Genomic DNA, 22,546 nt, shown 5'->3' with positions numbered 1-22,546 from the left:
GGCGGAGCAGGCACGAGGGGCTATATGGCCTACTCCTGTTCCTAATTCTTATGTTCTTATGTTCTTACCACCAACTTTGACCCTCCAACACACACACAAGTGGCAACTAACATCATGTTTGACCATGAAGCTGAACTCACCATCCCCAGCAGCCCAGCAAGGCCAGCTGCCCAGCAGCCCACTGAAGAACTAACCAACTCACCCACACCCGCATTTGTACCGAGCCGATCGACAAGGGAGCGAAAAGCCCCAGATCGTCTCACCCTGTAAATAAGTGTACTGTTGACTTCACGGGGAAGTGATGTTATGTATTTAACCCTTGGCAACCTGTATCACACCACCACCAGAGGGTCTACCTGTTGGAGTCCCAAGGGGTCCCAGCATCCCTTGGGAGCACTGTATATAAGCAGGCCACCCACAAGGCACCTGCACTCTGGGGTCTTATTAAAGGAGCTAGGTCACACTTACTCATTGCTCACAGTACTCAGTTTCATCCTTTATTATGAGTGTATCACAAACATTCTGTTGTGGTAGCAATCTCCTTCCCTCCCCTTTTCTTGTCTGGGGGAAGAGGGAGTGGGTAGGTGGGGGTAGAACACTGGCAGAAGCTCCCAGGAAAAGCAAAATTCGGTCAGGCAGAGTTAGCATGGTTTTATGAATGGGAATTCATGTTTGAACAATTTGCTGGAATTCTTTGAGGATGTAACGAACAGGGTGGATAAAGAGGAATCAGTGGATGTGTTGTATTTGGACTTCCAAAAAGCATTTGACAAGGTGCCACATAAAAGGTTACTGCACAAGATAAAAGTTCACGATGTTGGGGGTAATTTATTAAGCATGGATAGAGGATTGGCTAACTAACAGAAAACAGAAAGTCGGGATAAATGGTTCATTCTCTGATTGGCCAGCAGTAACTAGTGGGGTGCCGCAGGGATCAGTGTTGGGACCCCAACTATTTATAATCTATATTAACGACTTGGAAGAAGGGAATGAATGTAACATAGCCAAGTTTGCTGATGATACAAAGATGGGAGGAAAAGCAATGTGTGAGGAGGACACAAAAAATCTGCAAAAGGACATAGGCTAAGTGAGTGGGCAAAAATTTGGCAGATGGAGTATAATGTTGGAAAGTGTGAGGTCATGCACTTTGGCAGAAAAAAAATCAAAGAGCAAGTTATTATTTAAATGGAGAAAGATTGCAAAGTGCTGCAGCGGGACCTGGGGGTACTTGGACATGAAACACAAAAAGTTAGTATGCAGGTACAGCAAGTGATCAGGAAAGCCAATGGAATCTTGGCCTTTATTACAAAGGGGATGGAGTATAAAAGCAGGGAAGTCTTGCTACAGCAGTACAAAGTATTGGTGAGGCCACACTTGGAATACTGCGTGCAGTTTTGGTTTCCATATTTACGAAAGAATATTATTGCTTTGGAGGCAGCTCAGAGAAGTTTCACTAGGTTGATTCCGGAGATGAGGGGGTTGACCTATGAGGAAAGGTTGAGTAGGTTGGGCCTCTACTCATTGGAATTCAGGTGATCTTATTGAAACGTCTAAGATTATGAGGGAGCTTGACAAGGTGGATGCAGAGAGGATGTTTCCACTGATGGGGGAGACAAGAACTTAGAATAAGGGGCTGCCCATTTAAATCAGAGATGAAGAGACATTTATTTTCTCAGAGGGTTGTAAATCTGTGGAATTTGTTGCCTCAGAGAGCTGTGGAAGCTGGGACATTGAATAAATTTAAGACAGAAATAGACAGTTTCTTAAACGATAAGGGGCTAAGGGGTTATGGGGAGCGGGCGGGGAAGTGGAGCTGAGTCCATGATCAGATTAGCCATGATCTTATTGAATGGCAGAGCAAGCTCGAGGGGCCGTATGGCCGACTCATGCTCCTATTTCTTAAGTTCTTATTGGTGTCAGCTGTGGCTCAGTTGGTAGCACTCTTGCCTCTGAGTCAGAAAGGTTGCAGATTTGAGTCCCACTCCAAAATCTAGGTTCACAGTCCAGAGCAGTGCTGAGGGAGTGCTGCACTGTTGGAGGTGCTGTCTTTCGGATGAGACATTAATTCGAGGCGCTATCTGCTCTCTTAGGTGGCGTAAAAGATTCCATGGCACTATTTCGAAGAAAAGCAGGTGAGTTATCACTGGTGTCCTGGCCAACATTTATCCCTCAATCAACACCTAAAACAGATTAACTGGTCATTATCACATTGCTGTTTGAGGGAGCTTGCTGTGCACAAATTGTCTGCCATGTTTCCTACATTACAACTGTAACTACACTTCAAAAAGTACTTCATTGGCTGTAAAGCCCTATGGGACGTTCAGTGGTCGGGAAAGGCGCTTATATAAATGCAAGTCTTTCTTTTCGTTTATTCTTCTTCTTTCATAGTAGCAAAGCAAATCAAATGTCAATATCTAAGTTGGATATCTAGGACAAAGCTTTCCTGGTATCAGATGGTACATTGCGTCCAACACAGGGACTGAACAACAAGTCCCAGAATGCTCGCCTGCCAGTCGTGACGTCACATCCCCGGTGGCGACCCTACTTCCGGATGGTCGCATTCTGCGTCCTCTCAACATGGAGGCCGTGCCGCGGATGCCGATGATCTGGCTCGACTTGAAGGAAGCCGGGGAGTTCCCCTTCGCCAGCGCCGTCCGACCGGTAAATGACAACAACTCAGAATAGGGCAAATAGCGAGATTGTGTTTCGTTTTATTCGCCTGAATAAAAATATTTGGAGCACGAATGACGCCAGGGATTGGGGCCCGTGGAGGAGGCTTGTGTCACTCAGGCCCCAGAATGTTCCTGCTGACTCCCAGTCACTGAGGTCGACCCTGCGCCTCTGTCGCTCTCCTTCACTACAAACTCTGGATTTCTTTAAACAATTATATATACTTGTATATAAACCCGCTTTATGTATCATTTAAAAAATCTTAGAATTTCCAAAAAAATTACCTTATTTTTGATTGTATAATTGTTTATATCTATATATAATATATATATATATATATATATATGCTAATATATATTTAATTTTAGATTTATATTTTCCAGTTGCCAAATTTTGGAAAATATACCTTTCAGTTATTTTAATTTTGATTTCTTAATTGTTTTAAATAAGTCTTGAAGTTTATATAATTTTTCTATTTGCCAAATTCTAAGTTTTTTTTATTTGGAGTGAATTTGTTAGGAAGTGTTGAATTGACCCTGATTTTGTTTTTGGGCCAATTTTATTTTGAGAAGTTAGGCTGTTACATTGTTACAGAAAATACTGGATATACACTGGAGATTTGTCCGCATCTGAAAAGACAGGTTAGAACTTAAATTGTATGCCTTGGTTGGAACTGGGGTCTGAAATAAAAACACACAATGCTGGAAATCTCAGCGGGTCAGGCAGCATCTGACGAAGGGTCGTCGACCCGAAATGTTAACTCTGTATTTCTCTCCACAGATGCTGCCTGATCCGCTGAGATTTCCAGCATTCTGTTTTTATTTCAGATTTCAGCATCTGGAGTATTTTGCTTTTGTCTGACTTGTCTGGTAAATGCGTAAATCTGTCTTCTCTCCTTATGGATGTTGATGGACCTGCAGTGTATATGCAGTATTTTCAGTTACCTGAGGAGATAAAACATTGATACTTAAAAGACTCCCATGTGACAGTTTATAATAGATTTGACCTAGTCTAGGATAGTTACTGAGTATTGTGTGATGTTTCCTGAGGTTTGTAAAGGATTTGGGGAAAGTTTCTGAGTCTCGGTATTAAAGGACACAATTTTTTACTAAATCTGTTTGACATACCTTTTTTTTGATGGCCAAATTTTGCAATTAATGAAAATTGATGTAATTCTAGTCAGTACAGAGGGCTGTATCTCTTAGTTTTAAGTTTGTACATGTGCCAGTTCAATCATTATACCTTGTTCACTTCTCTCGTTCCTCCAGTTTCACTAGATTGGTCCCTGGGATGAGAGGTTTGCCCTTTGAGGAGAGATTGAGTAGATTGGGCCTATACTCTCGAGTTTAGAAGAATGAGAGGTGATCTCATTGAAACATTCTCAGATTCTGAGGGGGATTGACAGGGTAGATGCTGAGAGGTTGTTTCCCCTGGCTGGAGAGTCTAAAATGAGGGGGCACAGTCTCAGGATAGGGAGTTGGCCATTTAAGACTGGGATGAGGAGGAATTTCTTCAGAGGGTTGTGAATCTTTAGAATTTTCTACCCCAAAGGGCTGTGAATACTGAGTCATTGAGCATATTCAAAGCCGAGGTAGATATTTTTAGACTTAAGTAATGTGGGGATTGGGTGGGGAATTGGAGTTGTGGCCGACGATCAGTCATGATCTTATTGAATGACAGAGCACGTTCGAGGAGGCGTATGGCCTACTCCGGCTCCTAATTCTTATGTTCCTCCCACCTGCCCAAGTCTTTTTACTGGAACTTGAGCACATACATTGACTATGTGCTGCTTTGTATAATTATAGTACAGGTTGTACCTCTCCAGTCTGGCACCCTTGGGACCTGACTGGTGCCGGACCAGAGAATTTTCTGGACCGCAGGAGGTCACACCGACCCTACACTTATCGGGTCCTGATGACTGCGCTCGGGCTCCTGATCGCATCCACCATGCTCCGGCTGCAAAACCCAGGCCTCGCTCCCTCTCCGCGTCGACCCAACCTAGGAGGGAACACCGGAGGCAGCAGGGATAAGAGGAGCAGCCTTAAACCACGTTGAAATGTCATGCCTCCCTCTCTCGCGATGCTGGCTTGCTGTTTTTCTGGAGGCAACTGTTGGCCGTGGTTCTGCGCTGTGCAGAAACCTACTGCGCAGCATTTCGTCACCGGTTTTTTCAAACCTCCATGAACAGCGCGGGACGCCACGCCCACCGGGAATGATGCTGGACCAGGGATGTTTCTGGACTACAGAGTCCTGGATTGGAGAGGTACAACCCTGTAATACAAAATGGGGTCAGCAGCATTTACACTGAATCTCTCCTGATTAATGCAGACCAGGATGGGGGTAAAGAAGCAATTGCCCTCAGTGCCTCTGGTACAGCCCTCACCTCCACTCCCTTAAGTCCAAGGGATGGAGACTTGAACGTTTATGGCAGACAACTGGATTCATCGCCAGATCTGGCCGGACCACATAAACCACTCTTCCATGCCTCCTCAACAAGTGTGATGAGCTCATGAACTTCTTTGTCACTAAGATTGAGACCATCCGTTCAGATGCCCCTGCTGCTTCCCTACCTTCAGCTGTGGCTCAGTTGGAAGCAGCCTTGACTCTGAGTCAGAAGGTTGTGGGTTCAAGACTCGGAGAATTGAGTACAAAAATCTAGGCTGACACTCCAGTGCAATACTGAGGGGGCACTGCACTGTCAGAGGTGCTGTCTTTCGGATGAGACGTTAAACAGAGGCCTGGTCTGCTATCTCCGATGGATGTAAAAATCCTATGGCACTGTTTTGAAGAACAGCATGGGTTTTTATCACCAGTGTACTGACCAATATTTATCCCTCAATCTACATCACTAAAACAGATTATCCAGTCATTATCACATTGCTGTTTGTGGTAGCTTGCTGTGTGCAAACTGGCTGTTACGTTTGCTACATTACAACAGTGACTACACTTCAACAAAGTACTTCATTAGCTGCAAAGCACCTTGGAACATCCGGTGGTTGTGAAAGGAGCTATATAAATGCAAATCTTGATTTTCTTTTCCCAAGTTACAACTGTACAGGGTATTGGTGAGGCCACACCTGGAGTGCTGCGTACAGTTTTGGTCTCCATATTTAAGGAAGGATATACTTGCATTAGAGGCTGTTCAGAGAAGGTTCACCAGGTTGATTCCTGAGATGAGGAGGTTGACTTATGAGGATAGGTTGAGTAGGTTGGGCCTATACACATTGGAGTTCAGAAGAATGATAGGTGATCTTGTTGAAACCTATAAGATAATGAGGTGACTCGACAAGGTGGATGCAGAAAGGATATTTCCACTCATAGTGGAAACTAAAACTAGGAGGCATAGTCTTAGAATAAGGGGCTGCCCATTTGAAACTGAAATGAGAAATTTCTTCTGGTTATAAATCTATGGAATTCTCTGCCCCAGAGAGCTGTGGATGCTGGGTCATTGAATATATATAAGGTGGAGATGGACAGATTTTTGAGCGATAAGGGAATAAATGGTTATGGGAGCCATGATCTTATTGAATGGCGGAGCAGGCTTGAGAGGCCAAATGGCCTACTTCTCCTATTTCTTATGGTTCGTATTCTTAAGCCCACTGGACCAAACATCCTCCTAAGGCTCCCTTCTACCCTAGCCCTGAACTCGCATCTTTAGTTTCTCTCCAATCTCCCCTTATGCCATCTCTGAGCTCATCTTGTTCATGAGACCCACCTCCTGCTCCCTCAATCCTATTGTTACCAAACTGCTGACCACTTTTCTTTAACTTCCTCAGCCACCTTTCCTGGCCCCCCTGTTAGCTGATATTGTTAATGGTTCTCCCCCCTCAGGTACTGTTCCTCTCTCCTTTACATCTGGCGTCATCGCCCCGCTCCTCAAAAAAACCCGTGACCCAATGTTCCCCAAATTTTCCCCCATTCACAGTTTTGCGCTTAAATTTAACATTGAAATAGCAGGTCCTGGTCTATGCGGGAAGGCTGCACAGATTAGATGGAACGTTGCCTTGACCCTTCTGTCCTTGTAAACTACTGCTCCATCTCCAACCTCCCGTTTCTCTCCCAAGTCCATGAACGTGCTATTGCCTCCCAATTCTGTGCCCACATTTCCCAGAATTCCATGTTTGAATCCTCCTATCAGGATTCTGCCCAACCACAGTACTGAAACGGTCCTTATCAGAGTCACAAATGACGTCCTATGTGACTGTGACCATGCTGAACTCTCCCTCCTTGTCCTTCTCAACCAGTCAGCAGCCTTTGATATGGTTAACCACACCAATGCCTCTCCTCCATAATCCAGCTGGGTGGGACTGCACTCGCCTGGTTCCATTCTTAACTATCCCGTCGTAGCCAGATAATCACCTGCAATGGCTTCTCTTCCCGCTCCTGCACTGTTATTTCTGGGAGTCTCCCAAGGATCTATTCTTGCCCCCCTCCTATTTCTCATCTACATGCTGCCCTTCAGCGACATCATGTGAAAACACTGCACCACATGTACGCTGATGACACCCAGCTCTACTTCGCCACCATCTTTCTCAACCCCTTTGCTGTCTCTAATTTGTCTCACTGCTTGTCTGACATCTAGTACTGGATGAGGAGAAATTTCCTCCAATGAAATATTGGGAAACCTGAAGCCATTGTCTTTGTTGCTCACCACAAACTCCGTTCCCTAACCACCGACTCCATCCCTCACCCTAGAAACTGAGGCCAAACCAGACTGTTCACAACCTTGATGTTATATTTGACTGAGATGAGCTTACGATCAGAGGTCCGCGCCATACCAAGACCGCATATTTGCACCAGCATAACAAATCCAAGCTCTGTCCCTGCCTCTGCTCATCTGCTGCTGAAACCATCATCCATGTCTTTGTTACTGCTAAACCTGACTATTCCAGTGCTCTCCTGGCAAGCCTCCCATATTCTAACTTCCATAAACATGAGCTCATCCATAATCCTAAATCACACCAAGTCCTATTTGGCCATTACCACTTTGCTCGCTGACCTACATTGGCTCCCAGTCTAGCAATGCCTCAATTATAAAATTTCTCATCCTTATTTTCAAATCCCTCCATGGTCTCGCCCCTCCCTATCTCTGTAACCTCCTCCAGCCCTACAATCCTCTGGGGTCACTGCGCTCCTTCAATTCTGGTCTCTTGCGTATCCCCTATTTTAATCACTCCACCATTAGCGGCCATGCTTTCAGCTGCCTAGGCCCTAAGCTCTGGAACTCCCTCCCTAAATGGATTCCCCCTCTACCTCTCTTTCCTCCTTTAAGACATTCCTTAAAATGTCCAAGCTTTTGGTCATCTGTCCTAATATCCACTAATGTGGCTCAGTGTAAAATCTTGCCCCTGATTGTGCAATATTTCTGATGCAAGTACATGTGTGCTAATGTCAGATGAGGAAATAATTAGTTTGAGTGTGATTCCTATTTCCTGTGGCTCTCTGCACTCTCCGGTGAAGTAGCCTGTTCGTAGTTATTGCCCTGGCCTATAATGGGAGCTCAATGAAAATATTGGAGATTGCTGGTGCTTGCTAAAGAATTGAAAGTTAAAAATTAACTTATGGATTGTGTTGGGTTGCTTCATAGTTTTAAGGTGGTTGGTGGAAGATTTTGAGGGGATTTGGGGGGGGCTAGTTTACACAGGGTTGTGGGGATCTGGAACTCGCTGCCTGGAAAAGTGGTGGATGCAGAAACCCTCACCACTTTTAAAAGATGGTTGGATGGACACTTAAAGTGTCGTAACCTACAAGGTTACGGACCGAGAGCTGGTAATTGGGATTAGACTGGATAACCTCTTGTTGGCTGGCGCAGATATGATGGTAAGTACTGCAGGGAACCAAATACGGCCAAGGTGATCGATCTCCTGGACTAGTTTCGATCGCCTGGATGGGTCGGAGAGGAATTTTTCCAGATTTATTTTCCCTAAATTGGCTTGGGTTTTTATCTGGCTTTGCCTCTCCCATCGCTCCGGTTGGGGTGGGGTGCAGAATGTTTCAGTGTAAGGGGTGTCGCAGTTGTGTGGGGCGGACAGATTGGGCTGGGTGCTCTTTACCTTTCCGCCATTGTTCATTGTTTTAAGGTTTATATGTAACCTTCAGGGCTGCTGACCGAGGGCCGTGCGGTCTTTGTTGGCCGGCGTGGACTCAATGGGCCAAAATGGCCTCTTTCTGCGCTGTAAATTTCTATGTTTCTATTACTAGATTCTCTGTAAATTATAGACCTCACCACAGTAAATCCATTAAATGCATGAAGGAAAATGTAATCGCTGCTGTATTGCAAATTCTTGATACCTCCTTGAGGACTGCTGTTTTTTCATGTTAAAAGTATCTGCTGTCTCTATAATTCAGAAAAGTTGTTTTTGTATTGTGAAATCGGGTGCTAGGATAGCACCACTTACACCTACAAGCGTTGTTTCCTTTACCACTAGGAAATTGTTCCTGGTCCCTATTGAGCCTTTGGGTTGTAAATCTGTGAATTCTCTGCCCCAGAGAGCTGTGGAGAGAGACTGGGTCATTGAATATATTTAAGGCAGAGATGGACAGATTTTTGAGCGATAAGGGAATAAAAGGTTATGGGGAGTGGGCAGCGAAGTGGAGCTGAGTCCATGATCAGATCAGCCATGATCTTATTAAATGGCGGAGCAGGCTCAAGGGGCCAAATAGCCTACTCCTATTTCTTATGTTATGTTTGAAGGGCCAAGAGAAAGGCTGTCGCTTTTCACTACCTCCACCCACCACTGATCCCAAGAAGAATTGGGCCTTTGTCACTGCAGATAAACATAGAAAATAGGAGCAGTAGTAGGCCATTTGGCCCTTCGAGTTTGCACCTCCATTCAATATGATCTTGGCTAATCCTCTCTCATAATCCCGCTTTTCCCCCATACCCCATGATGCCTTTTGTTTCTAGAAATCTCCCACTTAAATATATTCAGTGACTTGGCCTCCACAGCCTTCTGTGATAGAGATAGTGTTCACTTCCTTTATACTGATAGACTTGTGATGAGGACATGTAGCTGATGGCACACTGTCATTATAAACTGGTGAAAAGTGTAATTGAACCCAACTTCCCACTTGTTATTGAAGTTTATAGCTGTTAAGCAGTGTGTTACACATTAATTCAATAATTCTCGAAATGTAGCCATCTGCTCTGCAAATATAACAGGGCCTTTTGCTCATTAAGGTGTTAGGAATGTCTTTTGGAGTTATACAACAAGGAAGATGAGAAATAGAATAAAAAGTGCATTTGGCTTTGTGGCAACACTAAGGCAGAACTGCTTCAATTCATCTTTGAAGAGGTGAGTTTTGCCAGAGACACTCCCTCCTTTTCTGGCAGTTGTTCAGCCCACCTCTTATAGATGAGCCATGTATTGTTTTGCTAGATGGCTCATGAATACTGAAAGATAGAAGCATGGAATTTGAAAAGGTCATATTGAGCAAGGAATTTCATTCATTTTTGAAGCTTGGCCTTCTATTGGCTATAAGTGTTGGGCTAACCTCATTCTCATCCCTCTTCCATTTGCCCATCATAGACATTTGGGACCATTGTGAGTGTACAATTTATCTCTCACCATAAACTGATGTTAAATGCTGCTCCATGTGGATTGCTATTGGATGTGACAGCTTATTTTTACGCTCTTCAAACTTGCTCCAGTGAGTTATCCACTTGCTAAAATTGCAGATTTTAACAGTCTCCATGGTTCAAAGTTCATCAGTCCTGTCACTAATGATGGGCAATGAACAACAACTTGCATTTATTTAGTCTCTTCAACTTGGAAAAATGACCCCAGGTGCTTCACAGAAGCATAATTAGAGTGTTTGAAGACCAGGATCTCAAACCCGGCTCCAAGCTCATGGTCTACAGAGCAGTAGTGATACCCGCCCTCCTATATGCCTCGGAGACATGGACGATGTACAGTAGGCATCTCAAAACACTGGAGAAGTACCACCATTGGCAGGATAGGTGCACCAACAGCAGTGTTCTCACTCAGGCCAACATCCTCCACATTGAAGCATTGACCACGCTTGATCACCTCCACTGGACGGGCCACGTCATCTGCATGCCTGACACAAGACACCCAAAACAAGCGCTCTACTCGGAGCTCCGACGAGGCAAGCGAGCCCCAGGTGGGCAGAGGAAACGCTTCAAGGCCTCCTTGAAAAAGTGCAACATCCTCATCGATACCTGGGAATCCCTGGCCCAAGACCACTCAAAGTGGAGGAAAAGCATCTGCGAAGGCGCTGAACACGTCGAGTCTCTTCGCCGAGAGAAAGCTGAAGCCAAACATCAACAGCTGAAGGAGCGTGCGGCAACCCAGGCATCCCAACCTCCCGTTCCTCCAACCACCGTCTGCCCCACCTGTGACAGAGACTGTAGATCTCGCATCGTACTCTTCAGTCACCTGAAGACTCCTCTTTAGTGTGGAAACAAGTCATCCTCCACTCTGAGGGACTGCCTAAGAGAATCAGAGAAATAAATTGCAGATGATACCACATTAGGAGATATACTAATAATGTGGAGAACTGCACCAAAATAAAGGAAGGCATAAACAGACTTGCAGAGTGGGCATATAAATGGCAAACAAAATTCAATATAGCAAGGTGGTCCAATTTGGCAGGACGAATAAGGACGTCACTTATTCCTTGGAAGGTGAAAAAAACTAAACCGAGTAGAGGAGCAACTGGATCTGGAAATCTAGATGCATAAATTGTTAAAAGTAGCAACACAAGTTGATCGGCCATGAACAGTATAAACAAAGTATTGGAGTTCAGCTCTAGAGGAATAGAATATCAAAGCAGGGAGGTAATGTTAAATTTATATGGAGTCTAGATGGGATCACACTTGGAGTACTACGTGCATTTCTGGTCTCCATACTACAAACGTGATATTGGAGCACTGGAGAAAGTTTAAAGAAAAGATTTACAATGTTACCAGAATTGCGAGGATGCAACTATCAGGAAGGACTAAGCAGGCTGGGGCTCTTTTTTTTTCTGGAAAAGAGGAGACCTGATGCAGATTTTTAAAGTTATGATGGGGTTCGATGGTGGATGTGGATGAACCATTTCTACTTGTGGATGACTCCAGAACAAGGGGTATAAATATAAAAGAAAGACTTCCATTTATATAGTGCCTTTCATGACCACCGAATGTCCCCAAGTGCTTTACAGCCAATTAAGTATTTTTGAAGTGTAGTCACTGTTGTAATGTAGGAGATGCGGCAGCCAATTTGCACACAGCAAACTTCCACAAACAGATAAATGACCTGATAATCTGATTTCGTGAAGTTGGTAAGATAGCCACGAACAAATCAATTAAAGAATTTAGGAGCAATTTCTTTACTGAGAATGAGGAACTTGTTGCCACATGCCGTTTTTGAACAGATAGTATTGATGCATTTAAGGAGAGGCATTGATGCCTACATGAGTGAGGAGTATAGTGTGATACAGGGGCAGAGTTGGAAGATGTAATTCGTGTGGAGTATAAATACCGGCATAGACCATTTGGCCTAATGGCCTCTTTCTGTGCTGTAGATTCTATGGGCCCAAGTTTCCACAAGAAAAAAAACGGGCGCCCCTCCAAGCTGGGCGCCAGTTTTTCGCGCCTAAAACGGCGCCTAAAAAAATCCTCGGTATTCTCCACCGACTTACAGGTTCTCGGCGCAGCCAGCACGAGCTGTGGGGTGGGGGGGCGGAGCCAGGTCCCGGCGCTGAAAACAGTGCCAGGACCTCTGCACATGCGCGCTACAGTCGGCACGCAAGTGCAGTAGCTCCAGGCGCCGAACTGTGTGGGAGGGGCCCGAAGCACGCAGCCCCTAGCCCTGGCCCAATGGCCTCACTGGGGCTGCGTGAATGAGGCTCCTCCCACGGCCAGCTCCTGCTCCCTGCCCGACCAGACCCGACACTCGCTCCCTCACCCCCCCCCCCCCGCCCCCCGCCGACCAGTCCCCACCCGCTCCCCCCCCCCCCCCCCCGACCCGACACCCACTTCCACCCCCCCCCCCGACCCAACCCGCCACCCGCTCCCCCCCGACCCGACACCCGCTCCCCCCCCTCCTCTCTCCCTCCCTCCTCCCTCTCTCCCTCCCCCCCTCCTCCTCTCTCCCTCCCCCCCCTCCTTCCTCTCTCCCTCCCCCCCCTCCTTCCTCTCTCCCTCCCTCCCCCTTCTCTCTCTCCCTCACTCTCTCGCTCAGCGGCACGAACAGCTGCAGAATTCTCCCTGGCTGAAGCACTTTCACACAGGTAGGAAGATGGTTTATTTAATCTTTTCTTGGCTTATAAATGTTTATTCAGGTTGGATTTATTTGTATAATATTTGTAGAAGTATAAATAAGGATCTATTGTCGAATTTAATGAGTTCCCTTCCCCCCCACCTCGTTCTGGACGCCTAATTTGTAACCTGCGCCTGATTTTTCAATGTGTAGAACAGGTTTTTTCAGTTCTACAAAAATCTTCACTGGCGCCATTCTACTTTAGTTTGGAGTACATTTTCACTGTGGAAACTTTCAAATCAGGCGTCAGTGGCCGGAAACGCCCCCTTTTGAAGAAAAAATTCTGTTCTAAACTAGAACTGTTCTACCTGACTAGAACTGCAGAAAAAAAAATGTGAAGAATTGCGATTTCTAAAATAGTCCGTTCTCCACCAGTTGTTCCTAAAAATCAGGTGCGAATCATGTGGAAACTTGGGCCCATTGTTTGGGGAAAAAAAAGAAAATGGAAGCCTGGAGCAGATGATAACAGCCTCCATGTAAGTGGGTTTGTAGATCTTCCACACTGGGATTGATTCCCAGAGGCACAAAGGAGCAAATGAGTAGTTTTGGAACTCTGTTCCTGGGCTGCTGCTTGGACGGTACAGTCTAAGTGCATGTTTATTGTGGGCCAGATATTGTTCTCCAGCGAACGAAAGGCGCCAACTGTTCATTGCACTTGCCTACAGACTTCCCATGACATTTTGCACTGGAACATGCTGTAAATTAGAGAACCAAAATGGCATGGTGCCCTCTACAGAGGCTCTGGGACTTGTGTGAACAGGGCAAGTAACTGTGTGTCTCCTTAACCAAACAGATTGAAGAATCATTAATAAGCAGCGCAGAGTTTGAACCAGGAAGTTTCAGTTAGAATATTTAATTCAACATCAAATCGGGTAGAAAAAGTAAAAGAGTGGGAAATAAAGATGGGATTGAGAGAGATAAAAGAGACGATGACCACGTTTTCTTAAAAAAACACATTTTATTAAATTTTTTAATATAAAAAAAATTCCGACGATAATAAAATCTGTAGCAATGAGCTTCCACACTTGAAAAAATGAATTTTCAGTGTCAGCAAGGTTGTTTGGCGTAATTAAAATTTTTCACACCATAAAAAATTTATTTGTACTGGAATGGACAAGCCTAACTTTTTCTGGTGAGTTTAGTATGTATATGTCATGTAAGTACAGCAACTTCACCCATTCCATGTATTTCAATGTCGAGTCAGATTGAGAGATACTGGTATAGTGCATTTTTTTGGAGGAGCAGAGTATTTTGAACAGCTTCCTGATTTTGCGTTTAACTGCACATGCGGTCGCCGGAGTTTGCTGTCCAATTTGCACTTTAAGAACAGTGAGCACTGTTAGCCTCACTATTATTTCTACTGTAAAATCCAGCCCATGCACTGAGGCAGTGTATATATACCAGCAATTAAAATTGAATTGCTGGCCTGTACCAATGGCATGATAGTGCAGTCCACTGTGGACAGGACAAAATGATAACCAGCACTTTGGCAAAGCTGGCTGCAAACTAATGGATGCTGCTGTCAGTACTTTGCCTCCTGTGACCACCAACTCGTGCAATGGATTTCAGCGCCACAACGCTCTTAAATACTAGGGGAGGGCAGTACATATTTTTTTGTTTTGTTTCTGCACATATGCACTGGCCGATTTGTTGCTAATAGGGCCTGCTTCTTGCAGTGCAGCTGAGGTATGGAAATTCAGCAGTTGCTGGCATAGAAACATAGAAATTAGGTGCAGGAGTAGGCCATTCAGCCCTTCGAGCTTGAACCACCATTCAATATGATCATGGCTGATCATGCAACTTGAGTACCCCATTCCTGCTTTCTCTCCATACCCCTTGATCCATTTAGCCGTAAGGGCCACATCTAACTCCCTTTTGAATATATCTAATGAACTGGCCTCAACAACTTTCTGTGGTAGAGAATTGTGAACCTGTGGAATTCTCTAGAGTGAAGAAGTTTCTCCTCATCTCGGTCCTAAATGGCTTACCCCTTAGCCTTAGACTGTGACCCCGGTTCTAGACTTCCCCAACATCGGGAACATTCTTCTTGCATCTAACCTGCCCAATCCCGTCAGAATTTTATATGTTTCCAAGAGATCCTCTCTCATCTAAATTCCAGTGAATATAAGCCTAGTCGATCCCGTCTTTCTTCATATGTCAGTCCTGCCATCCCGGGAATCAGTCTGGTGAACCTTCGCTGCACTCCCTCAATAGCAAGAATATCCTTCCTCAGATTAGGAGACCAAAACTGTACACAATATTCAAGGTGTGGCCTCACCAAGGCCCTGTACAACTGCAGTAAGACCTCCCTGCTCCTATACTCCATTCCTCTCGCTATAAAGGCCAACATGCCATTTGCCGCCTTCACCCCCTGCTGTACCTGAATGCCAACTTTTAATGACTGATGTACCATGACACGCAGGTCTCATTGCACCCCCCTTTTCCTAATTTGTCACGATTCAGATAATCTGCCTTCCTGTTTTTGCCATCAAAGTGGATAACTTCACATTTATTTACATTATACTGCATCTGCCATGCATTGGTCCACTCACCTAACCTGTCCAAGTCACTCTGCATCCTCTTAGCATCCTCCTCACAGCTCACACTGCCACCCCGCTTAGTGTCATCTGCAAACTTGGAGATATTATATTCAATTCCTTCGTCTAATCATTAATGTATATTGTAAATAGCTGGGGTCCCAGCACTGAACCTTGCGGTACCCCACTAGTCACTGACTGCCATTCTGAAAAGGACCCGTTTATTCCTACTCTTTGCATCCTATCTGCCAACCAGTTCTCTATCCACTTCAATACGTTACCCCCAATACCATGTGCTTTAATTTTGCACACTTATCTCTTGTGTGGGACCTTGTCAAAAGCCTTTTGAAAGTCCAAACACATCATATCCACTAGTTCTCCCTTCACTCTACTAGTTACATCCTCAAAAATTTCTAGACGATATGTCAAGCATGATTTCCCTTTCATAAATCCATGCTGACGTGGACTGATCAGGTCACTGCTTTCTAAATGCGCTGCTATTACATCTTTAATAATTGATTCCAACATTTTCCCCACTACCGATGTCAGGTTAACCGGTCTATAATTCCCTGTTTTCTCTCTTCCCTCCTTTTTTAAAAAGTGGGGTTACATTAGCCGCAACCGAGACTCCAGGATGGTATGTTGCCTCCCTGGTGCAAGGGTCAAGGATATCTCGGAGCGGGTGCAGGACATTCTGAAAAGGGAGGGTGAACAGCCAGTTGTCGTGGTGCACATTGGTACGAATGATGGTAAAAAAAGGGATGAGGTCCTACGAGAAGAATTTAAGGAGCTAGGAGCTAAATTAAATAGTAGGACCTCAAAAGTAGTAATCTCGGGATTGCTAGCAGTGCCAATGTTAATACGGATTCTTTTTCCCTCAATCTGTTTCAGCGAATACACTGACGCGAACACCTTGCCTTTTCTGTAAAGGACCTTTATTGAAAATTCTCCGGCCGGGACTTGTCAAGACAAAGGGACCCACTCAATCAGAGCCTGTTTACCTTTCCCTGGACAAGCCCCTTTACAGCGTGAAAAGCACAGTAGTTATACATTTTCAAAACAGAACACATTTGATTAGCACTTGGTCTATCCAATCCCTTTCTGCCTCCCCCCCCCCCCCCCCCCCCCGAGTACGTCCAATGGCAGGCAAGAAATTCTCCCAATTAGGGCTGGTGTCAGGGTCAGGTTAGTTATAACTTCGCTACACTGTCTTCCCTTATCAGTAAAGAACCCAATTAGTTTCCCTTCCTCCTTATCAGTAAAAGCATTACTTTTCTCCGCCTATCTAGGATTGCTTTCTTTCTTTGTGCCGCCTTGCGTCTTTCTCATGACCCGTGTTTAACCTCAACCTCAACTCTTGGTAATCCCTTTTTTTTCTGTCGATTCTGCAGTTGTCTGCATCTTGACATTTCTTTAGCTATTTTCCCATGATTCCCTATGTCCATCCCTCTGCCACATTTACAATCCTTCTGTATCCATTCTCATTCCCCCCTTTTATCATTCCATGATAACCCTGGTGACTATTCCAGGAGTATCGCATTCAGCCGTTCGCACTCTTTCCTGATCCTCCTTGTTGTCTGTGAGTCCGCCTCGAGCCTCTTCGCAAGGTCTTATCAATGTCTGTTTAGGTTCTCACATTGTATCCTGTTGGAATATCATTGAATTGATAACTTTTGGAGCCTTGGTACAAGGCCGAAGAGAGGCCTTTTACTTCCTTATGGGTCAGTGCAGGAATCAGCACTTTAACCCATGTCCCACTGGTACCCCTAATGCCAAATTTTTCTCTTACATTTCCCCCCTTTTGGCCCTTGGCTATATTTCCCAATAACTATCTCCCTGTAGGCAAGTTCCAGATAGGTTCGTTCACCTGGGTGGCCATCTCCCAAGCTTCGGGATCTCCTGAAACCTTCCCACAGAGTTATATAAGGCAAGTCCTTCCTGTAGGACTGCTTAAATTTTCATCCCTTATGGCCTTAATCATAGTGCGTGCCCTGACTTATCGTTTGGCCTGTTTAATTCGTGCACATGTTAATCCCATCATGACCATCAGAACCAGACCCTGTATTACTACAAGTACATGTGATATTATTCTTATCCATTGGTGAATTTGAATATTAAGTCCAATGTCCCACAGCTTTGAGTACCAGGGCTGATCAGCCAGCATTGCGTTAGTGTCTCTCTGTAAGTTGTCTCTTTCTTCCATCAGCCGGACATACTGTCGTCTTTGATTCTGGATTCCTTGCACCAAACGTAATTGTTCCTCATTTAGTTCCGGTATCTGTTTGCCTTGCGGTTCCCATACCGCCTCTTCATACCCTTCTCGGAGGGTATCCGTGATTGTTCCGTGGATGATTTCCGTTGTCTCGGGATATATGTGGCATCCATTTACATCTATTTTTCCCATGGGCCTGAAACACAAGTTAGGGTTGGTGATGACACAGGGGATGACTCCTCCTGTGGTCTTAATCGTCGGGTTGGCTGCTCCTGTGCTCCATTCCCTTGTGGAGCAGCGATTGTTTCGGAATCGTGTTTGAGAGGAGTGATACTCAGCATGCATCCGTTTGTTTGGTGGAATCTGCAATCATCATTCGTCATTCGTGGCGTACCTCGACATAAAACCACTTGGTTAATTTTATAGCAGTTAGTTATATCAATGCCTTTGGTACTATTGTTAATTTTAATCACCCGTCTGGCAGGCTGATGGTAACGTAACCGAGTTTGGTTTCTCACTTCATCAATATTATCGATTTGATATAAGGTGTCTCCCTTTGTTACATCATACTGTGGTATGGACAACATAAATCCGATCATATTCACCCGCCCAGTAATACATCTGAATTTCAGCACCCATGCGTGACTATTCCTTCGTACCTCGCATGTGTTATTCATTTTTTTATCGAGTCTAATTGTTAAGTATGCAGTTCGGAATCCAATCTGGTATGTCTCCATTCTGGAGTTGCTCCAAATTATGTTATACCTCACTCAATATCCAGGCCCCATATCCGGAGCAAACTCTCAGCCTGTAATCGTTTACTTATATCTTTCCCCATTGCGTGGATCAATTTTATTGTCTTGGCATTTCGGCAATGTTTGGGCCACTTGTAACAGTTCCCCTTCTGCGTCATCTCCCAACCGCGCTTGTAGGGCTTGGTTATCCAAGTCCCTCCCCACTAATCCACTCAAGACTACGCCATTAAGTTGTTAACCCGGTCGTATATTGCCTACAGGCCTATGGAATTCATCGTCATAACCCCTGCCGCATAACCCGTGCCTAGTGTTTCCAGTATTCCCCTTTTTTTTCGACCTTGCCCTGTTCCATTTCTGATATTAAATCTCAGGGTAGTGGGTTCCGGGTCTTCGCGGATCCGTTGTGCCAGGTTCTGGTATAGACTTATAGTTTCATTCCCACAGAAGCTAGGAAAAATGATATTCATTAGGTTTAGAATAAGTAGTCGCTGACGCACCCCAAATTATATCCTTTCTTTAGATTCTTTTATTACTAGCCCCCCCCCCCCCTCCCCCTTTGCTCCGTTCTCTTCCCACCCTTCTGTTCTTGCGGGGTGGGTTTGGCTGCTTGTTTGCAGCTTCGTCTGCCCAGGCATGAGCTTCTAGAACTGAAATTCCATCCAGTTGGATTTCTGCGCCTTTCCCCTTTTGGTCCTATGAACTTGCTCCTGTCCTCGGAATATACTGGCGCCCATGGCATCGGCAGCCTGCTGCATTACAACCTTACTTAATACACTATACATAGCCATGCGTTAAAATAAGTTCTGTCCTTGCTCCAGTCCTTGGCTGCTAGGTTGCATATTTCGACAGTCAAATTAAACAAAGCTAGTTCATGTAGTTGTGTCTTTCCTGCGTATGCTATATCTCTCGTAGTCCATCTGTATTATCCAGTGCCTGCGTGGGCCTCAAGGTCCCCAGTATCCTGAGTCTCCAGAGTCGAAGTAACCGCTGCAGTCCCATCTCGGTGAGTGTTTTATCTGCACATTTTAAACAGATAGCCTGGTCGTCACCAGGTGTTAGGTTCTGGTCTACTCATCTTTTATCCATGCATGTTGCAGTCACTCTGTGAAATCGGAGGTAAGGTTAGGTTGGGTTTGTAGACTACACTTACCCACCGTGGGGTACATTGGCTCTATTGCCATAGGTGATGGTGCTATGGCTGCGCAGTGCACTATCCGTCTGGCCCTGTTTTTAAAAAAAAAAAATCTCTTCCAGCTTATTTATCTTAGCTTTTAACTCTTGAATTTGTTTTGTTTGAGTATCTTTCTTTTATTTGTATCAGGCGAGTATTATTACATAGGCTAGTTCTGTTTTTATTTTTATTCTGACTATCGCACCATTTCCTCTGTTAGGTGAGTCTTTTTTATTCTATTAAGAAATCCAAATTAATAATGTCCAGTATAAAACAGCTGTCAATGGAAAGGGTTAACTCCTTTACAGGTTTGTAAGAAAGCCTGATGTCATTACGTGACTTCACGTAATCATCCGAAAAATTCTTTTTTTTTTAAGTCTGTGCCTTCAAAATTGCTTAGAAATTAGGAATCCGTTAAAACAGCAGAAATCATTAGTAAAGCCGTCATAATAAAAGTATTCTCATCAGGGAAGACGGCATTTTAGAGTAAACTCCAATGTTTTCTTAACTTCTAATTGCCAAAGATTTTTTTGATTGATTTAAAACGAGACCACACATTTTTAATAGCTATTTTGTTTACTGAAATCCAATTTTCACATACGTTGTGTACATTCTAACATTTCGTTTTATTTTACGGTCCTGTTCACTGGGCAAATCTTGGGAGTTTTTTTCTCTCTCGGCACAAAATCTAAACATCCGTGCCAGTTCCATTTTCTATAAGAATTTTAAAATTTAGTAAGATTCTCTAATTCCCAGTTCTTTCTGTGCTGAATTCGCATAGCTTAGATCTTTTCTCCTCGTTATTTTCAAAACCCTTCTGCTTGTTTAGACTGTTCGGGACTTTTCTTGATAAACAACGTCCATTTTGGAAATCTTTCAAACTGCAGTGAAACTTTCTCATAATTTAAAATCATTATCACTGTAGAGTGTCTTTTACCTCTTCCAATTTTTTTTTCCTTTTCCTAATTAAACCAATATCTTTTTCACAGCAAACATCAACTAGTATTTAGTAAGTTATGTCTTTTTCCATCACAAACACATTTTTTTCAGCACTTATTTAGTACGTTACATCTTTTTTCAAACCTTTTAGTTTTATATCTCCTTTTTTCTTTAAGAGATCAGATTTAATTTAATAATTTTTTTTTAATCCACCTCCGTATTTTGCTGTGCCTTCTCTTAATATCTCAAAATCCCAATTCAAACTTTGTAATTTCAATCTTTATTTAAAACTTTTTTGAGCTAGAAGCTTTTTTTAAAAGGAATTCTTTATCTCATTCCTAGACTAAATTTAAGTCTTTCAACCCAATGTAATCAATCATTACATGTTTTCTTTCGACAAGTAAGTGAGTGTGTCAAATAAATTCTTTTTTTTTTCAACCACTGGGACCATGTATTTTTTATCTTTTACTCAACAAACCTATCCTTTGTGCATTTCCTAGCTCCGTAACTTATCATCCGAATGTATCCACACCTGCGTTCCTAACTTAAAATGTCTTAAAACTCCCCATATACAGGACAACACTACAAAGGGTTGAAAAAACTTTCACTGTTTGGAGAAGTGGGTGGAGCTAAAATAAACAAACAGCTGCTCCACTCTTCCAAACAGGCTTTTAAAACATGAAAACATAAAAATTCATTCCGCAGTCAAAAAATCACACAAGTACACTCATTCAAAAACAGACATTCACAAAAGTCTCGCTTCATTCAACAAAGCTTATTAATTAATTTTTTTCTTTGACCGGCTCTATTTTTGGATCCATGATTGCCCATTCCCGTGTCGTCCCGCGGTAAAGAAATATTTTATCCTTACACAATTCCTTTTATCCTTACACAATTCCTCGCGTCGCCCCGCAATTTAGTTTTACACAATTTCCTTTTTCTTTCGCGTCGCCCAGCGGTTTTCCTATTCGCGTCGCCGCGCGATAATCTATTTCCCTATCCCTCCGTGTCACCCCGCGGTTTTCCTATTCGTGTCGCCGCGCGATAGTCTATTTCTCGCGTCGCCCCGCGATTTCCTTTTCCCTCTGCGTTGCCCCGCGGTTTTCCTATTCACGTCGCCGCGCGATAGTCTATTTAAGTCCAATCAGCGCCTAGACGGACTAAGTGATATACAAAGTCGACGTCGTACCTGACTTGGACACTTATTTCCTAAGTTAAAAGGTATTCGCCAGATTGACCTGGATCTCGTTCAGACGCCCTTTCTTCAGACTTTTGGGACTGGAGCAAACCGAAGTGGTATTTAAAAAGTACTCACTCCAGTGGCCACTTTCCTCCTGTCTCGTCCGAGGCTAGTTCGGTTCTTAATTCGCAAGCTTTCGGCAGCCGTCCGTTGAGATCCCACTTATGACACCAAATGTTAATATGGATTCTTTTTCCCTCAATCTGTTTCAGCGAATACACTGACGCGAACACCTTGCCTTTTCTGTAAAGGACCTTTATTGAAGATTCTCCGGCCGGGACTTGTCAAGACAAAGGGACACTCTCAATCAGAGCCTGTTTAACTTCCCCTGGACAAGCCCCTTTACAGCGTGAAAAGCACAGTAGTTATACATTTTCAAAACAGAACACATTTGATTAGCACTTGGTCTATCCAATCCCTTTCTGCCTCCCCCCCCCCCCCCCGAGTACGTCCAATGGCAGGCAAGAAAGTCTCCCAATTAGGGCTGGTGTCAGGGTCAGGTTAGTTATAGCTTCGCTACACTGTCTTCCCTTATCAGTAAAGAACCCAATTAGTTTCCCTTCCTCCTTATCAGTAGAAGTTATTACTTTTCTCCGCCTATCTAGGATTGCTTTCTTTCTTTGTGCCACCTTGCGTCTTTCTCATGACCCGTGTTTAACCTCAACCTCAACTCTTGGTAACCCCTTTTTTTTTCTGTCGATTCTGCAGTTGTCTGCATCTTGACATTTCTTTAGCGATTTTCCCATGATTCCCTATT

At 44.1% G+C, this 22,546-nt stretch overlaps 1 protein-coding gene across 2 annotated transcripts in view; it reads left to right on the top strand.

Moving 5' to 3' along the window:
• Positions 1–2,576: 2,576 nt before the first annotated feature.
• The window catches only part of ptpn23a (protein tyrosine phosphatase, non-receptor type 23, a), a 122,300-nt gene continuing 102,330 nt past the window's right edge, over positions 2,577–22,546 (top strand). For both annotated transcript variants that reach the window (XM_070895032.1, XM_070895018.1), the window contains exon 1: positions 2,577–2,661. In XM_070895032.1, coding sequence (XP_070751133.1) covers positions 2,578–2,661 — 84 coding nt within the window. In that variant the 5' untranslated portion in view covers position 2,577. The remainder of the gene's footprint in view (positions 2,662–22,546) is intronic.

Source organism: Pristiophorus japonicus, chromosome 1 (genome assembly GCF_044704955.1).
Source record: "Pristiophorus japonicus isolate sPriJap1 chromosome 1, sPriJap1.hap1, whole genome shotgun sequence".
NCBI lineage: Eukaryota > Metazoa > Chordata > Chondrichthyes > Pristiophoridae > Pristiophorus > Pristiophorus japonicus.
The sequence above is the reverse complement of the archived record's forward strand: the minus strand, read 5'-3'. Positions and strand labels throughout refer to the sequence as shown.